The sequence below is a fragment of the Sminthopsis crassicaudata genome, chromosome 5 (genome assembly GCF_048593235.1).
Source record: "Sminthopsis crassicaudata isolate SCR6 chromosome 5, ASM4859323v1, whole genome shotgun sequence".
Lineage (NCBI taxonomy): Eukaryota > Metazoa > Chordata > Mammalia > Dasyuromorphia > Dasyuridae > Sminthopsis > Sminthopsis crassicaudata.
This window is the reverse complement of record NC_133621.1, coordinates 36,111,660-36,128,313: the sequence shown is the minus strand read 5'-3', so window position 1 is coordinate 36,128,313 and position 16,654 is coordinate 36,111,660. Positions and strand designations below refer to the sequence as shown.

The following is a 16,654-nucleotide window of genomic DNA, read 5'->3' as shown; positions in this document are numbered from 1 at the left end:
GAGATTACTGGTTTTTAAAAGGGCATCTATTGTTTAAAAAAAAAAAAAAGGAGCAATTTGGAATCACAGAAAACACAGCATAATTTAGCTGATGGCTTAGGCCATCATTGTCCATCATTGTCCATCATTGTCCATCTACAATACCTGTCCAAGACATATATACCAATGGTCTAACTCAAAGGTCTACCCTTAAAACAACACAAAATGCACTCTGCATTCACTTCTTGTTGTTTTTCCCCCCTAGGGGGATCTGGGGAGCCATCATCTCACTGAATAGGTCATATCCTGCTCCAGGGATGCTTTATTTGAAGTCAATATTTATTTATTTCTTTTGCCTCACATTTTCTTAATTAAAGCTTTTTTATTTTCAAAATATATACATGGATAATTTTTTATATTCATCCCTACAGCATCCTGTGTTCTAATTTTTTTCTCTCCCTTCCCTCACTCCCTCCTCCAGGCAGCAAGTGATCCAATATATGCTGAACATGTGCAATTCTTCTATACAAACATCATGCTGCTCCAGGAAAATCAGAACAAAAAGCAAAAAAAAAGAGAAAGAAAACAAAATGAAAGTAAACAACAACAAAGTGAGTGAAAGTAGTATGTTGTATCCACATTCAATTCCCACCATCCTCTCTCTGGGTGTAGATGTCTCTCTTCATCACAAGACCATTGGAACTAGTCTGAATCACCTCATTGTTGATGACATCCACATCCATCAGAACTGATCGTTGTGTTTTCTTGTTGCTGCCTACAATGATCTCCTGGTTCTGCTCATTTCACTTAGCAGCAGTTCATGTAAGTCCTCTCTGAAATCAGCCTGCTTATCATTTCTTATAGAACAATAATATTACATAACATTCATATACCATAACTTGTTCAGCCATTCTCCAACTGATGGACATCCACTCGGTTTCCAATTTTTTTGTCATTGAAGTCAATATTTAAAGAGTAATTCAACAAATGCAATTGAACAATTGCACTTAGAACAGAATCATGGATTATCATAACATATATTCGTGAAGCATGTAGTCAGAAGAGAGACTTTAAGGCTGTATTTTGCTCAATCAAGTCAAATGTTTGTAATAAATAAATTATAATAAACACAGGGGCATATTTTATTTTTTATACTTCTCAAACATGAATATACAAATAGAAAGTCATCATAAAGTCTGCCTATTTCTTTCTCATATTTCTAGAAACCAGAAGAAAGGGGTAGGTGGCTGCAAATGTCTCAAGAGTAATAACATTTCTTAGAATCTTTTTCCATTCTTTTGGAATCTCCTTCTCTTTGAGATATTAAAAGCTGATCTAATATTTTTAAAATTATACCACTGGCCACACTGATTTCTTCAGTAAATGTATGGTCTGGTCTCTTAATTTCACTTCAAGTGCTATTTTCATGCCTTACATAGTATATAGGACACCGAAGCAGTGGGATGCAAATGTGACACTTCTCCCACCATAGATGATGAAATTAGATGAACAGAAATGCCAGAGTAAATACCTTCAGGATGACTGGACATATGGCACAACCCAAGCTTTGTTAAAATTTGTCTTTTTGTCCACTAATTTTTCTTTTTTATGAAGGATATTGGAGATAATATTTCAACTGTGAGACACACAAGGACAGTAAGATGCCCACCAAATACCACTGAGCTCTTTAGACACTTCCATCTTGGTAATCTTGCCCTATTTTGGAGCTAAGTGTAATACATTAAAGCCATGGGAAGAAAAACATGTCATAGTGATAATCACCTTGTGCCTTAAACATTTAAGGATGCCGATTCATTAGAAATGAATAGATACATATCAGTAAATAATTACTGATTTATCTTTTGAGCCTTCAACTTTCAAAATTCTTTCTACCCATTATCTCATTTGAACTATATAACATTAAAACAAGCTATTGGAACTGTGATTTCATTGCCAAAAGAAACTCCCAATGAAGAAATTCCCTCTGCCAATGGAGGTGGGTGCCTGAGATCTGAGAGGTGAAATACAAGTATGTGACTGAGGCAAGACAAGGGTCTTTGTCACTCCAACACTTGCTCTGTGTCCACTCTATCAATGTGCTAACTTCAAATGATAGCATCACTCTTTTGTAGACAAGGAGAGAAGAGTACAGATATCGCATGATTTACCCTTGATCTTACAGCTAAATAAAAGTAAGGGGCAGTATTTGAATTTGGGTCTTCCTGACTTTTAAGAACTATGTTCTATCTATGACACCATAATGCCCTGAGTTGTTGTAAGTGTCAGCAAGTCTTACCTGGGATCCTGGGTCACCTTTCTCTCCCTTCTTCCCAGGAGTTCCATGAAAGCCCTGAAAACAGAAAAGAAAAAGGAAAGGTGTTTTTTCTTCTTTTTATATTACCAAATCAATGCTAAAGAAGTGGGCCCATTACCTGAGGCCTGATTATACTCTGATATTCAGCATCTCCTCAATTACTCTCTCCTCTGACTAGAATGGTGAATACCTCCCAAATCTTCCCTCTAAAAGGCTTAGAATTTTCCACTTAATTTCATTTCCCATCAATTACTCTACCTACCTCCCATCTCCATACTTTGGCAACCCTCCTCCTCTCAGCTTTCGTTTGCATATTGTCTTCCCTATTCAATTGTAAGGTCCTTGTTGTGAACTAGTCCAATCATTCTAGATAACAGTATGAAACTCTGCCCAAAGGGCTATAAAACTACATAGGTTTTGATCCAACAATACCATTAGTAAATCTGTATCCCAATGAGATAAAAAAAGATCTATTTGTATAAAAATCTTTATAGAAGCTCTTTTTGTAGTGGCAAAGGATTGAATACTGAAGGTGTAGTCATTAATTGGGAAATTAATTGAACAAATTAACTGAACAAACTATGGTATGTGTTATGATGGAATACTATTGTGCTATAAGAAATGATGAATGGGATGGTTTCAGGAAAACCTGGAAAGACATGCAAACTGATGCAAAGTTAAGTGAGCAGAAGCAGAAGAGCATTGTACACAATAATAGATTACATGATAATTAGTCAAGTGACTTAGCTATGCTAATTATGACAATTATCCAAGATAGTTGTAAAGGACCCATGATGAAAAATGCCATTCACCTCTAGAGAGAGATCTGATGAACTCTGAATGTAGAGCAAAGTATATTTTTTCAATTTTATTTTTATCCTTTTGGAGGTCTATATTTTGTTTTGCACCATAACTAATGCAGAAATATGTTTTCCATGACTTCACATGTATAAGTGATATTAAATTGTATACTTTCTCAAGAGAGGAAGAGTAAGAGAAAAGAGACTTTAGAACTAAAAAAAATTAAAATATGAATGTTAAAAATTTATTTGTGCATAAAATTATTAAATATTTAACAAAAATTAAAAATGTTAAGGGGAAAAATTGTAAGGTTCTTTTTTAGTATTTGTAACTCTAGAACTTAATACTGTACCTAACATATAGTAGGCACTTAAAATGTGTTTATTTAATGTTAACTATTGAATGAAGGAGAAAATTACCTCTTCTCCATTCAGGCCATCAATTCCATAATCTCCATCTTCTCCCTGATAGATCAAAAAAGAAACAAGAAGTTGCCTCACAAGTCATTCTCTCTAATTCTTTAACAAAATGTGATTTGTGCAAATGACTGATGAACAGTCTTGGGAATAAATATACAAACAAAAGAAGCAAATTTAGAAAGAAATTTCACTGTACCTTAAATCCATTCATTCCTCTGACTCCCTGAAAGAGATTAAACATTTGTCATTTACAGACAAAAATGGAAAATAGAGAGGCGAAGGATTTTGGAACCCACTCATTTTATAGATGGCAAAATTGAGGCTTAAAATAGATGCTGCTGCTCAACTAAGATATTTAAGGTTTTATCAACTCTGTTACCCTGTAGAGACCTAAAGAGGGATATGGACTTGAATAAGAGTCAAGAGGAAGATGAACTGTGACAAAAAGACAAAGCAGGAGGGAGAGGAAAGGAGAGATAGAGGAAATAAGAAGGGAAGAAGAGAAAAAGACAGAGAGACAGAGACTCAGAGACACACATAGAGAGACAGAGTGACAAAGACTGAGAGACAGAAAAACAGAGACAGAGCAGCAAAAAGACAGAATCAGAGAGACAGAGACAGCAAGATGCAGAGACAGAGGGCAGAGAGAAACAAGGAAGTAGAGACGAAAAGAGGGACAGAGAAGAGACAGAGACAGAAAGAAAGAGAGACAGAGATATAAGGATGGACAGAGGGAAGGAGAGAAAGAAAGGGAATGAGAAAGAGTAAGAGAAAGAGAGACATAGATATAAGGATGAACAGAGTGAAAGGGAATGAGAAAGAGTAAGAGAAAAAGAGAGACACAGAGAGAGACACATAAAGATTAAGATTGAGATTTAAAGAATATTCCAACAGATTCTTACCTTAAGGCCCCTGTCCCCCTGACATCCCTGAGCACCTCTTTCTCCTTCAGGCCCACTGTCTCCTCTTGTCCCCTGAAAAAAGGAACCAAAGCCTTTAGACACATCTCACCCATTAAAATGGGGCTGAACTTCTCTCTCTGACTTTTAGTAGAATTAACAGGATGCTCCCCCTACCCTGAAGCAGAATCACAGACACACAGATCCAGTGTCTCCCTCACCCTCCCTGGACTCCTCCACCCACCCACAGCTTGTTCTGTAAATGAGATTCTACAGTGATGGGAGCAGGGACCGAACCTTTTCTTTCAATAGGTTAGAGAACTCCCAGGTGAGGAAACTCCCTCTAGCAGAGCAGTCCAAGACCTTCTTGACAACTTACAGCATTGCAGGGTTGGCTTGAGCACTGAGGGCTTGACATTAGCCCAGGCTCACACAACTAATGTATGTGAGGGACAGAATTTGAACTCGGCTCATCTTGACTTCAAGGCTGGCAAAATGGGCATTCGCCACCTGATGCCACCTCAGAAATACCATCAAAGAATGCAAGTGGAGGCTTGGACATTTCCCATGACACTTATGCTGTGGCCTAAGATCTGGAAGCCGTTTTATCTCGAGCTCACCCACCCGGGACCATTGGGCAGCTCTCACCAGGAATGATCATGTTGAGCCAAAGGAGCAACTGTGAAGAAACTTAAGGAGCTGGTTCACATGGGGATCCCTCCACAGAGCAGAGATCACTGATTGTAACAACGAAGGACCAACCATGGAAAGGACTCCCTGGGGAACCTTCAGATGTGGTCAGGGCCATCTCAGAGACTATAGGGGACTGGGACTGTACATAGCCTTCTCCTTCATCCCCAACTCTGTCCCTCTTCCTCCCATGAAAATGTATTTATATAGAAGAAATCAGGTAAAAGTGAACACCAAGAAGAGCCTGAAGGGAATAAGTAAGGCACAAATGGGCAGATTATAGCTTTGCAAGTAGAATGGCTCCATGACTACCAGAAGCCTTGGGATGTTAAGAGGCTGGAACTGGGCCCTGAAGGAGCTCCAGACCAGCCAGAACAAAGCCCATTGCTGGAAGGCTAACAATGAATGGGCCGAAATCATTGAGGAACTGCAGTGACTCACAGGCTCTCCCTCTTCCCCGCTGTGTCCTCTGCCTCCCTTCTGACCCTTTGATCCCTGTAAAAGAAGAAGGGAGAAGTCAGCACCATTGATCCAAACCTATGAAATCAATAGCAGGTTGAGTCAAATCCCTCATTCTAGCTTCCTCCATGAGCCAGATCCGAGCCAGGGACTATTCAGCCAGTTACCCTTTTAAAAGATGAAATCTTTGAGCTCATTTATGTTTTTCATCTCCTTGTAGAATGGAGCATGAAGGGAAAGGATGCACATGAAGCACATTTTAAGCCTAAAAATGAGATAGAAATGCTAGCTGTTACTTTAAGTCAAATAATATCAGCTGAAATCCAAGTTTGTTATTTATTATTTATGTGACATTGGGCAAGCCACTTAACTGCAATTTATTTTGTCTGAAAAATCAAGGATTGGACTATATTACAAGAGCTAAGTGACTTTTCCAGGGTCATACAACTAATAAGTATCTGAGGCAAGATTTGAAAACTCAGGACCTTTTGACTCCCACTGAGTCACGCTGCTGCTCTTAGATTATACCTTATAGATTATACCTTAACCAGCAATCTGCAGACAAATTTTTCAGGGAGAAAAATTACATCATTGTCCCCTGCTAACTTCTAACTGAAATTTAGCATTCCCTTTACTTATTCAAAAACATTATTTTGAGAAGGGGTATACAAGCTCACCAAAGTACCTAAGGAGGTCAGTGACTGCAAAAATGTAGGGACCCCTGAACAAGATGATGCTTATGGGCCTTTTTGGCTTTAACTCTCATAATGGTCTAGGTCAGTTCCAGACAATTCATTTTCATCAAAGGAGCTTCAGGGAAAATTGTAGGAGTAAGAGAAGAGGATAATAGGGGGACCCAAGCAGTCTCTGGGAGAACTCCTTTGATCAGGCTCAATGAATGATCCATGTGGAGGAATGTGGATCTCTTCTTGTGAGATAAGAGAATGAGAACTCAAATACTAAACAATGTGATTAGTCATAAAAGGGAAGGGAAATATGTTTTCCCAACTATCTATAACTTAGTATGAGACTTCCATCCTTTCCATTATTTCTTAGGGTACCATAATATTGCCTAATATTTACATTCCATAATAATTTCAGCCATTGTCCAATCAATGGGCACCCCTTAGTTTCCAAGTCTTTGCCAGCTGCTATAAATAAAGGTTTTCTTTTTTCTTTTCAAAGCAGGGAAGATGAAGGGTAGGTAAAAAGTGGGAAGGAGAAAAATTCTTAATTAAAAAAATAAAAAATTTTAAAGTCTATAACTAACTAGAGTGGCCTTGGACAATTGTCTGAGGCCTGATGACATCAAGCAATTTTCAGGTGACTACAAAGGCAGTAAGTGAAAAAATCATTATCTCCTAGTCTCCTAGGCTAATAAAAAAAATCCCCTGAGGAATGGAGGCCTGTTGAAGGGCTCTGTTGATCTGCATGAGCATTGGGAGATTGCAGGCTCTCAGAGTGGTCTGACACTCCATTTTTTTTTCTGTTTTTTTCCTCAATGGTGTTTCATTTTCCCAAATATCTGTACATTCATTGTTGTAAGACTTTGTTTTCCAAATTTTTATCTTCCCCTCCCCAAAACAGCAAGCGGTGTGATATAGCCTAAACATATTCATACTGTTAAACACATTTCCATATATGTTATATTATGTAACAAAAAAATAAGTCCAAAGGAGGAAAAAAGAGAAAGAAAAAGAAAAAGCAAGTAAACAAACAAAAGATGAAAATCCTATGCTTCGAACCACATCCAGTCTCCATAGTTCTCTCTTTGAATGCAGATGGCATTTTGCATCCCAAGAGAGACTCCATTTCTACTTGAAAATCCTTGGCTATGGGATTGGAAAAGCAACTGATCTCAGATACAACAGCTGGGTCCAATTGCATATCAGGTATGCCATCCACATGGAAAGACAGCAGCAGAAAAAGGCAACAAGAACTTAGTCACAAGCAGACCTGATCAAGACAAATATCAGAATTCTAGAAGCACCTTGAAACCTCTTGGTCCTTGGTATCCGGGTGCCCCTGGAGCTCCTGAGCACTTACAGAAGGCACAGCAGCAATGTCTTTCTGCAATATTGTCCTAGAGAGGAGAGAAAGTGAGTGATCGTCTTTTCCAGAAAGGCAAGGAGATATAGCACTTACTATATGCCAGGCACTGAGCCAAGAGCTTTATAAATATCATCTTATTTGCTCTTCACGCTATTTTAGGAGATAGGCCCTGTAATTTATCCCCATTTTACAGATGAAGAAACTGAGGCAAACAACGATTAAGTGATTTGCCTAGGGTCACACAGCTGTCAAGTGTCTCAGGACAAAGTTGAAACCAGACCTTCCTAATTCTTGTCCCAGTGCTCTCTATTCACTGTACCATCTGATTACCTCTTTAAAAAAAACCTACCCCCCAAAATAAAATAAAATAAAATAAAACATTGTTCAGGTAGTGTTTTCAAAGTCCCAAATGGAATCAAACCAAATGAGTCTTTATTAAATGCCACGTACAGTGTCCCCTAGTCCACTAAGCACTAGGGACGTAAAATGAAATGAGACCATCCTTGTCCCCTAAGAATCAAACCCATATATATACATACAAAATAATTCCAACCTGGTCACCTCCTACCGCAGCAGCCTTCTTGGACCTTACTCACTGTCATAGATTCAATAGTCCAGCAGCCCCATCTCACTGTTGTTCCTTGAACAAGGACGCCAGCTGCTCACCACCTCCCAGCCCTGAGTATTTTCACTGGTTATCCTTCATTGAGCTCCTGACTTCCCTGATTTCCTCAAAGCTCAGCTTCTATGAGAAACTTTTCCAGAGTCTTTTTCTGACTCACAATGAAAGGGAGATTTATTATTATTCCCAATCTTAACAACCCTTCCAATGATTGTCACGTCTCTTAAAGTGATCCTTTAACTCTTCTCACCATCCTTGAGCACCAAGTACGACCCTTCATCATGGAGGGTCCTGGAATGCCCTCCATGCATGGAGAAACCAGTCTAGTTAGCTTATTATTACTTCTGTGATTCCTTTCACAACCAGGCTTAAGGAAATTTTACTGCATAGAAAGTTTAAAAAAGCATCCATGTTTTACATCAGGGAAACTTTATCATTAAAAGAACCACTTTTCCTCCATCCCAATTGAAGTTACTCAAATAAAGATTTTTAGGACAGAAGAATGGTGACTTTGAAGATGGAAGGAATTTGCTAGGGGGGAGATGGAGAGATGCTGACTTGTCCCCAAAGAGTAGGGGCAGTGTTAGTTATTTTCTATGTTGCCTCCCTCATTTGAGGGTAATCTCCTTGAGGGCAAGGTTTGTTTCTAGGTTGTTTTTTGTTTGTTTGTTTTTGTTGTTGTTGTTGTTGTTGTTGTTGTTGTTTTATAAACCAGTGTTTAGCTTAGTTTCTGACATCAATACTTATTGACCGACTATCCACCAAAATGACTCCTGGGACTTTGATGAAATGTGAAGAATGATTAGAAACACTTTACATGCAGTTTGATAGCCCAAACTTTTATTTTATTTTGCCAGCCTGTATGCATTTTAGTAGCTCACTGTTCAATGCTACCAAGAGAGAAAGACTGAGAAGGAAAAGATATTCAGGTTTCCAAAGGTTCTCCACTCAATATGGCCATCAGAGGGACAACTGGGTAGGTGGTCATCTAACCAAAGCCAATAAAAGGAAATCCCTTACCATTGCTAATATAAATGTTTAAATCACCCTAACTTTGGACAACCAAAGTAACTTACCAGGTATGTTGTCAATTTGCTGCTCAAGTCTCTCATTCCAATGTGTAAATGTGTCTTATATTCAAATCCTTTCCCAAATTCAATGCTTGAAAACTCATCAAGACGAGAGGTAGTATTCAGGGCAATAACAAACAAACCCATCAACCCTTGTCAATATAAATAAGAGACAAAACATGAGAGTGTCCAAATGAAAACAAAAACACTCAATAGATGTATTTTTCTCTTAGTAAGTGTAATAGCAAATGTCTACATGCATGTAATGCATAGCAATTAATCATGCAACAGGTCTTCTTTAAACTCTTACTGTATACCAGATACTGCGCCAGGAGGAATGTTGTGTAAGATGTTGTTTTAAGCCTAATTTCTTTCACGTTACTTTTCATTTTTCTTAGTTGCTCTTCTCAAATAGTGAGTTCTTTTCAGATATTACCATTTTTATTATATTAGTTTAGTCCAATCAAGAGACTGAATTTCTTGCAGCTATTTATGTTGTTTTTTTAAAAATTTCTTTATGCAACATTTTGTGATTGAATCTATACAAGTGTTGAATATTCTTTGATAGACTGACTCTAAAATGTTTCATGCATTCTGAATTTATTTTGAATGAGATTTCCTTTCCAATTATGGTGTCTTGGATTTTATTATTTTTGTTTCTAAAAGGCTATTTATTTTTGTGGGTTTATTTAATAGAATGCAACTTGCCTAAAACTACTAATCTTCTCAATGTTTATGTATTCCTTATGTATTCTAAGCAAACCATCAAATCGTTAGCAAATAGAGATGATTTTATTTTTTTTGTCATCCACTTTTATTCTCTTTTCTTTTCTTATTGATTTGCTAGCATTTCTAGAACTATGTCAAATAATGATATGAGGTATCAAATAAGGGACCCTTGATTTATTCTTACTTCTACTGTATCTCCAATAAGTGACTCCTGAAGAATTCATGAGGGAAGTAAGCTGTTCACTATCAGATTGAAGTGGAAGGGAATTCTGAGATTTCAGAGATCTCATTAATGATGAATTTCTGGACCTTTCTTTTGTTCAAGGCTTGCATAGAGGGATTGGATCTAGTAGGAAAAGATTCCCATGTGATAAGCCCACGGTAATTCCAGAGATTCCAAACTGAACTAGGGTTGCATGCTCATAAAATATTCCTTCTACTGTCTTAAATGTAATCCAAACCAAATCAATATTATTTTAATAAGTAAAACTTCAAGCCAGAACTGAACCCTCTAGAGATGTGGTTCCCAGGAAATCGTGGATGTGCAGTGTCTTGTAACAAATACAAAGATTTAAGATGAAACAAGACCATCCCTTGAGCTACAAAGGTAGGACCCAGAAACTATTAACTCCTTGCAATTCCCTTCATGAAGAGCTCTAGCATATCCTTAAAAGAGCTGCATAGGAGGAACATTTTTTTAAAGTATGATTTACTACATTACATCAGGTGCCAAGATCCAGAGCAGCCCTGGAGAGCAGGCTGAAAAGGTGTTAGACAAATCCCACAGCACTTTTCGATTGCTTACCTCGCTTTCTGAGTTCATCTGATTTCTTTTCAAGTGTCCAGAGATCATTATTCCCATGCTGGAGACCATCAGAAAAAATGATCATCACCTACAGAGAGATGAAACAAGAGAAGGGGAACATTTGGCAGCTAAAAACTAACTGGAGTAGGGAAGGAATAAGAAAAGAATACCAAGGACTTACCTTTCCATGATCTTCCGAGTAATTAAATACACTCCAAAGTGATTCTAGATCAGCCACTTGAAGGTGAGATGGCCCACTGACTACGGTGTGTCTCAGATTTTCCATCATTGTTTTTTCATAGATCTGGAACCTGGATTCAAAACTGGTATCAGTGTTTACCTTAAATGCGATACTGACTTGGGGTTTTCTCACACAGCTCACACTTCTTAGGGAACTGATAGACTCTAGGAGGCCTGGAAGGTAAGATTCAAGGTGTGGTTGCCCTTCAAACAAGGTCTGGCCTCTCTGATGAGTCGAGATATCAAAGCCCACAACAGCATCCACAAAGCAACCTGGGGATAGAGGAGGAAACAATCACCCATTAATGTACAGATTCAAGGCAGAAAAGGAGGGAGAGGAAGGAAGGAAGGAGAATTAGCCAATTACAGAATTATGGTATCTTTTTTTTAAGAGTCCAATTTCCTCAATTTACAATAATAATAGAGTTCTGATTCTAGGGCCAACTCTCCATCCACTAGGTCACCTACCTGCCTGTGGGTATAAGGATTTCTGAGAGTACGTGAAGTAGAAAAACTGGTTATCCCCTATCCCCCATACGTCACCTTTGCGCCAGGGGCATTGGTACAAAGGGGCAGATTGATGACAGCTAGATGGTGAACCAACTGAGGACAGTTCAGTGTCTCTGCCATGGTTTTGAGCAGGTTAACTACCTCTTTGTCCCTCTCCCAGAGCACAATCTGCTGATGAGTGAGGAAGCGAGGAAGAGGGATGCCATGGAATACTGTGAGGGAATTGGATACTGGCAAGATGTCTGTTAAGACTTGTAAACAGCAGTAGGAAATGGGGACACTTACTCTTTTGCTGACAGTTGTGACAGATTTCCCGGATGACTCTTTTTTTCACATCTACTTTCTTCAAGTTATCAAAGTCAGGCACCGTGATGATCTTCTCAGGATTGTGGGTGATAGGGAGCAACTCATAATTTCGAACATCCCCGATCCCCAAGGCCATGATACACACCCCAAGCTCTCTCAGTTTTGCCACAGCCTTGTTCACCATGGAGATGCTTCCCTTTGGCCTCCCAGATAGGATGACAAACAGTATCTGAGGAACTCCAGCCATGATCCTGCTCCCAGAAACAAATGTGTCCTTCACGAGGTGAAGTGCGTCTGCTAGCTGAGGACTTCCATTGCGCTTCAAAGAAGTCAAAATTTTTCCTTTCAGCTCACTTTTATTCATGGTATCATTCAGGTGAATTATTTCCTGGTGAAAGCTGCCTAATTGGGACATCCCAATATGCGTGTTTTGGGGTGAAACATCAAAATTATCAATGATGTCTGCCAAAAAATAAACCATTTTGCCGAAATCCATCTCAGTTACTACATCAGAGCCATCACAAAGGAAAAAGACATCTGCTTTTTGCATGTCACAAACTGAAAAAAAGAAAGTGACAAAATTCTATATTATATATGTATATATTGAAAGAGGGCTAGAAAATAGGGAAAGAGAAAAGGGTGAGGGGGAGTAGGTAACACCTTTCTTAAAATCAGATGTCTCATGGATTCCACAGATGACCCCCTCAAGGAGCAGAGTTGGGTGAGAGAAGAAAACTTGATGCACAGAGAATGAGGGGAAGGGAGAAAGAAAAATGAAAATAATAATAATAATAATAATAATAATAATAGTATTTCAATATCTTTAACATTCACAAATCACTTTACAAATAACTCATTTGCTCATCTTAACAATTCTGGAAGGTATATACTATTAGCATCACCCCAATTTTACTCATGAGGAATCTGAGGCATACAGAGTTAACTTGCCTAGCATTACACAACTAATAAGTATTTGAGGCCAGAGTTGAACTCAGGTCTTTGTGATTCAAGCTAATTGCTTCCATTTTAAAATGACTATGCAGACAGCTAAAATGGAAAACCAAGGACATCACCAAATGAAGGGAAATAAGATGTGGCAAAGGGATATAATTGCTGGAAACCCTTCTCAGATACTTACTAGTTGTGCAAACCAAGCTTTGTTATTTAAATTTTCTGACTCAGTTCCCTTATTTGTAAAATAGGAATACTAGCATCCACCTTGCCCAGGTATTATGAGGATCAAATGAGATGTTATAGAGTATTTTTCAAACCCAAAAGCTATTGGTTTTATTTGAAGTGGTTGTTCATATGGCAGTGCTCACTAGAGCCATTTTTACTATGAAATGTGGCCCCCAAAATAGGAAGGAAATCTGAAGTTCTCCTGTTGATTTGCTACTGTTCAGTTCCCCAAGGCATTTGATGTGAAACTCTTCTAAGGGAATGAATTAGTGGTTATAGAACTGGAAGAATTCTTAAACATCATCTGATTCAATCTCCTCATTTTACAGATGGAGAAACTGAGGCCTAAAGAAGCAAGGTGACTTGTTAAAGTCAGGTCCTTTTTGAAGCCAAATTTAATGCCCTTTTCACTATGGTGGTAATGCAGCGAGATTGGTTACTGAAACCTGAGAATGCACTAAAAGTATTCATTTGGGATGCACAAAATTGCATTAAAGACCCCAAATGCTTAAAGGTGAATTCAATTAAGATCAATTCAATTTTTACAAAGATGATAAGCATCAGCTCTATGTAATACACTGGGAAATATCAAGGTAAAAATGAAATAGTCCTTGCCTTTAGGAGGGTTGATTGTTTGTTGGAATGAAAAGCTGGTGAAAAACTGATCTGCCTCCAACTTCAAACCTTCTCAGCTGAGTTTGGTTTCAAACTGATCAATGATGTCACAAATCAACTGGATCAACAGAGCATCATGAATGGAAATGTGACAAGCTAAGGATAGAGAGGTAGACCTGTTGGACATGTCTTTCTCTCAAAAGAAAGACTCTACAAAATTATGGGGACCTCTGACACCCATGTACAAATTGAAAGTAATTTTTCTTTTGTAGACGCAGAGGATTAAGAGATGAAAGGAACATGGAATCATAGAATTAGGACAGAAAGAATGCTAGAAGTCTTAAATTCCAGCTCCCTTATATCACTAATAAGGAAATTGAGGCCCAAAGGGATTGAACCAAAATCACAGGGCTAGTGTAGGGCAGCCGTAGTGTCATTGTTTCATATTAGTTTCAGGTGCATCTAGGAAGTCATCTTTTGAAGTAGCAACTTACCAACAAGTGAATTGTCACAAGCTTTTTTCTCAAAGGGGAGGTAGAGTTCTTTCAGTTTTTCAAAATTGTCTACCATGAAGTAATTGTCTTTTGAGTTTGTTATGTCTAAGAGTTCTTTCTCAGAAGCATCGGCTACACCCACTCCATAGATGATGATGTTCTTATCTCTCAGTGTCTGGGCTGTGCTCTTAAGCTCATCACTATCATGAGATTCCCCATCAGTAATCACAATGAGCATCTGCTTTACACCTCTCTTGATTCGACTGCCACGTTCCTCTGTAAATAGCTCGTGAGAGCTCTTCAGAGCCTTGGCCGTATAAGTATTTATTCCCTCTCTTTGGTAGTTAAGACCCTCAATGATGCCTTCCTTGGTGTGGTAGGTATTAAGGTAAAAGAGGACTTTAGGGTTATCTCCATATTTGAGGGCTCCAAATTGAACCCGGTCTCTGCCAACATCCGCCTTATTCACCAAGTGCTTCGTGAAGTTTATCATGCTTTGATGCTGATGAAAGCCAATACTCGAGGAATCATCCAGCACAAGTACAATGTCTAGCATCTGAAACTGTTTGCATTCTGCAAGAAGGAGAAAGGTTTCATAATAAAGTTATGCAATCAACACCCAGCATTTGCTGGGAAGAAGCAGCTCTTATAGAGGAGAGTTCCATGCACAAAACGTGGGCACTAAATAGATAATCCCAGAATTGGAGGAAATCTAAGTTGCTACACAGTCCAACCCAGGGTAAAAAAAAAAAAAAAAAAAGGGACTCCCCCCCCACCATAAAAAACTATACAAGTAGTCATTTAACTATTGCTAGTCTAGGAAGAGAGAACCCATAATCTCCTAAGGTAGCTAATTCCTCCTCCTTTGGGCAATTCACAATATTTTCCCAAACCTCAAAGTGTTCTTTGTGGCTTTCACCTACTGCTTCTACTTCTGTATCCTGGGGTCAATTTTTTAAAAAAAATCTCCTTCCACAGATCAACCTTTTGCACATTTGAAGAAAGTTGTTCTGTCCACTCTGGATTTTTCTCCATTCCTAAATTCCTTCCATATACCATATAGATACCTTTCCTTTGCCTTCCTCTGGACATCCCCATCCACTGGACAGCACTATGCTGTGTTGTTTCCGAGCTGATAATTGAAGAAAATCTAATTAATACTAACTGAAGGTCAGTATTTGAAATCAGATATTTCATTTGTTCATATCCAAAAAAACATACACATATCTGAGAAAGGAAAACATGGCCATATGGTTAAATTTGCCTCGTGTCTGAGATGTCCAATTTACAGAACTTCTGGTTCAGTTCTTTAATCTGTGGCACTCAAGATACTCCATTGGATTCTTCCTCTCTCTCAGAACAGGATGAGCCTCATTGGATAAGCTAAAATGCAGAGTTGCCATTAATTTGTATATCGATTGATGTGTTCTTTGCTCTCTTTAGCATTAACTGCCAAAGAGCTTAACACTGCATGTTTTATAAATAACTATTTGCTGGTATTAGAATAAGAAAGACATGAAATGGCTTGAAACTATAGTTTCTTCTGGAACCTCAACTAAAGAATAAATGTAAAATCTTTAAAACTAGAAAGGGAGATCTGCATTCAGATCATCTATGAGAATACAAAGGTAGAAAAGAAGAGAATTTAAAGGTGAAGAGAGGTACCATTTTTCCAACCTCCACCCCATACTCTTCATGAATCTCTCCAAACATGTCTATCTATGTATTTCAAAACTAGATCAAAACATATCTTTTCTAAGATGTAACTGACTGTTAGAAACATGTTGGGAGACATCAAAGCCAGATTTTGGGTCAGTATGGCTTCCCCCACGATGTTTCTCCCTTATGATATTTTGATGTTGTTAAGTTGTTTTTCAATTGTGTACAACTCTTCATGAGCCCTATTTGGGGCTTTCTTGGTAAAGATATTGAAGTGGTTTTCCATTTCCCTCTCCAGTTTATTTTCTAATTAAGGAACTGAGGCAAACAGGGTTAAGTGATTTGCCCAGGATCACATGGATAGTAATGATTGAGGCAGGATTTGAACTCATTAAAATCAGTCTTTCTGATTCCAAGCCTAGTGCTCAATTATTCACTGAGCCATTAAACTGCCCATAAATTTTTAGCTGTTTTCAGTCATGTATAATTTTGTGGCTCCATTTAGGGATTTTTTGGCAGAGACATTGGAGTGGTTTGCTATTTCCTCTTCTATTTCATTTTAGATATGAGGAAACTGAGACAAACATGATTAAATGACTTCTCCAGGGTCACCCAGCTAGTAAGTATCTAACGCTGGATTTGAACTCAAGAATCTTCCTCACTCTAGACCCAGCACCCTATACACTGAACCACCTAGCTGCCCTTTATGATATTATTTGGCCAAATTCTTTATTCCTAATACCCATGGTCACCAGAGCCTTGGTTAAAAACAGAGAATGAAAAAAAATTGAATTTTTCCAAAGGCAGCTTTA

At 38.3% G+C, this 16,654-nt stretch overlaps 1 protein-coding gene across 1 annotated transcript in view; it reads right to left on the bottom strand.

The window, feature by feature from the left end:
• COL6A5 (collagen type VI alpha 5 chain) overlaps window positions 1-16,654 on the bottom strand; it is a 101,730-nt gene that overhangs the window by 59,313 nt on the left and 25,763 nt on the right. Inside the window, exons 7-17 of the mRNA XM_074270836.1 lie at window positions 14,184-14,756; window positions 11,875-12,453; window positions 11,021-11,352; window positions 10,840-10,927; window positions 9,312-9,457; window positions 7,552-7,644; window positions 5,544-5,597; window positions 4,416-4,487; window positions 3,710-3,736; window positions 3,514-3,558; window positions 2,276-2,329 (exon numbers count right to left, since the gene is read on the bottom strand). Coding sequence (XP_074126937.1) covers window positions 2,276-2,329; window positions 3,514-3,558; window positions 3,710-3,736; window positions 4,416-4,487; window positions 5,544-5,597; window positions 7,552-7,644; window positions 9,312-9,457; window positions 10,840-10,927; window positions 11,021-11,352; window positions 11,875-12,453; window positions 14,184-14,756 — 2,063 coding nt within the window. The remainder of the gene's footprint in view (window positions 1-2,275; window positions 2,330-3,513; window positions 3,559-3,709; window positions 3,737-4,415; window positions 4,488-5,543; window positions 5,598-7,551; window positions 7,645-9,311; window positions 9,458-10,839; window positions 10,928-11,020; window positions 11,353-11,874; window positions 12,454-14,183; window positions 14,757-16,654) is intronic.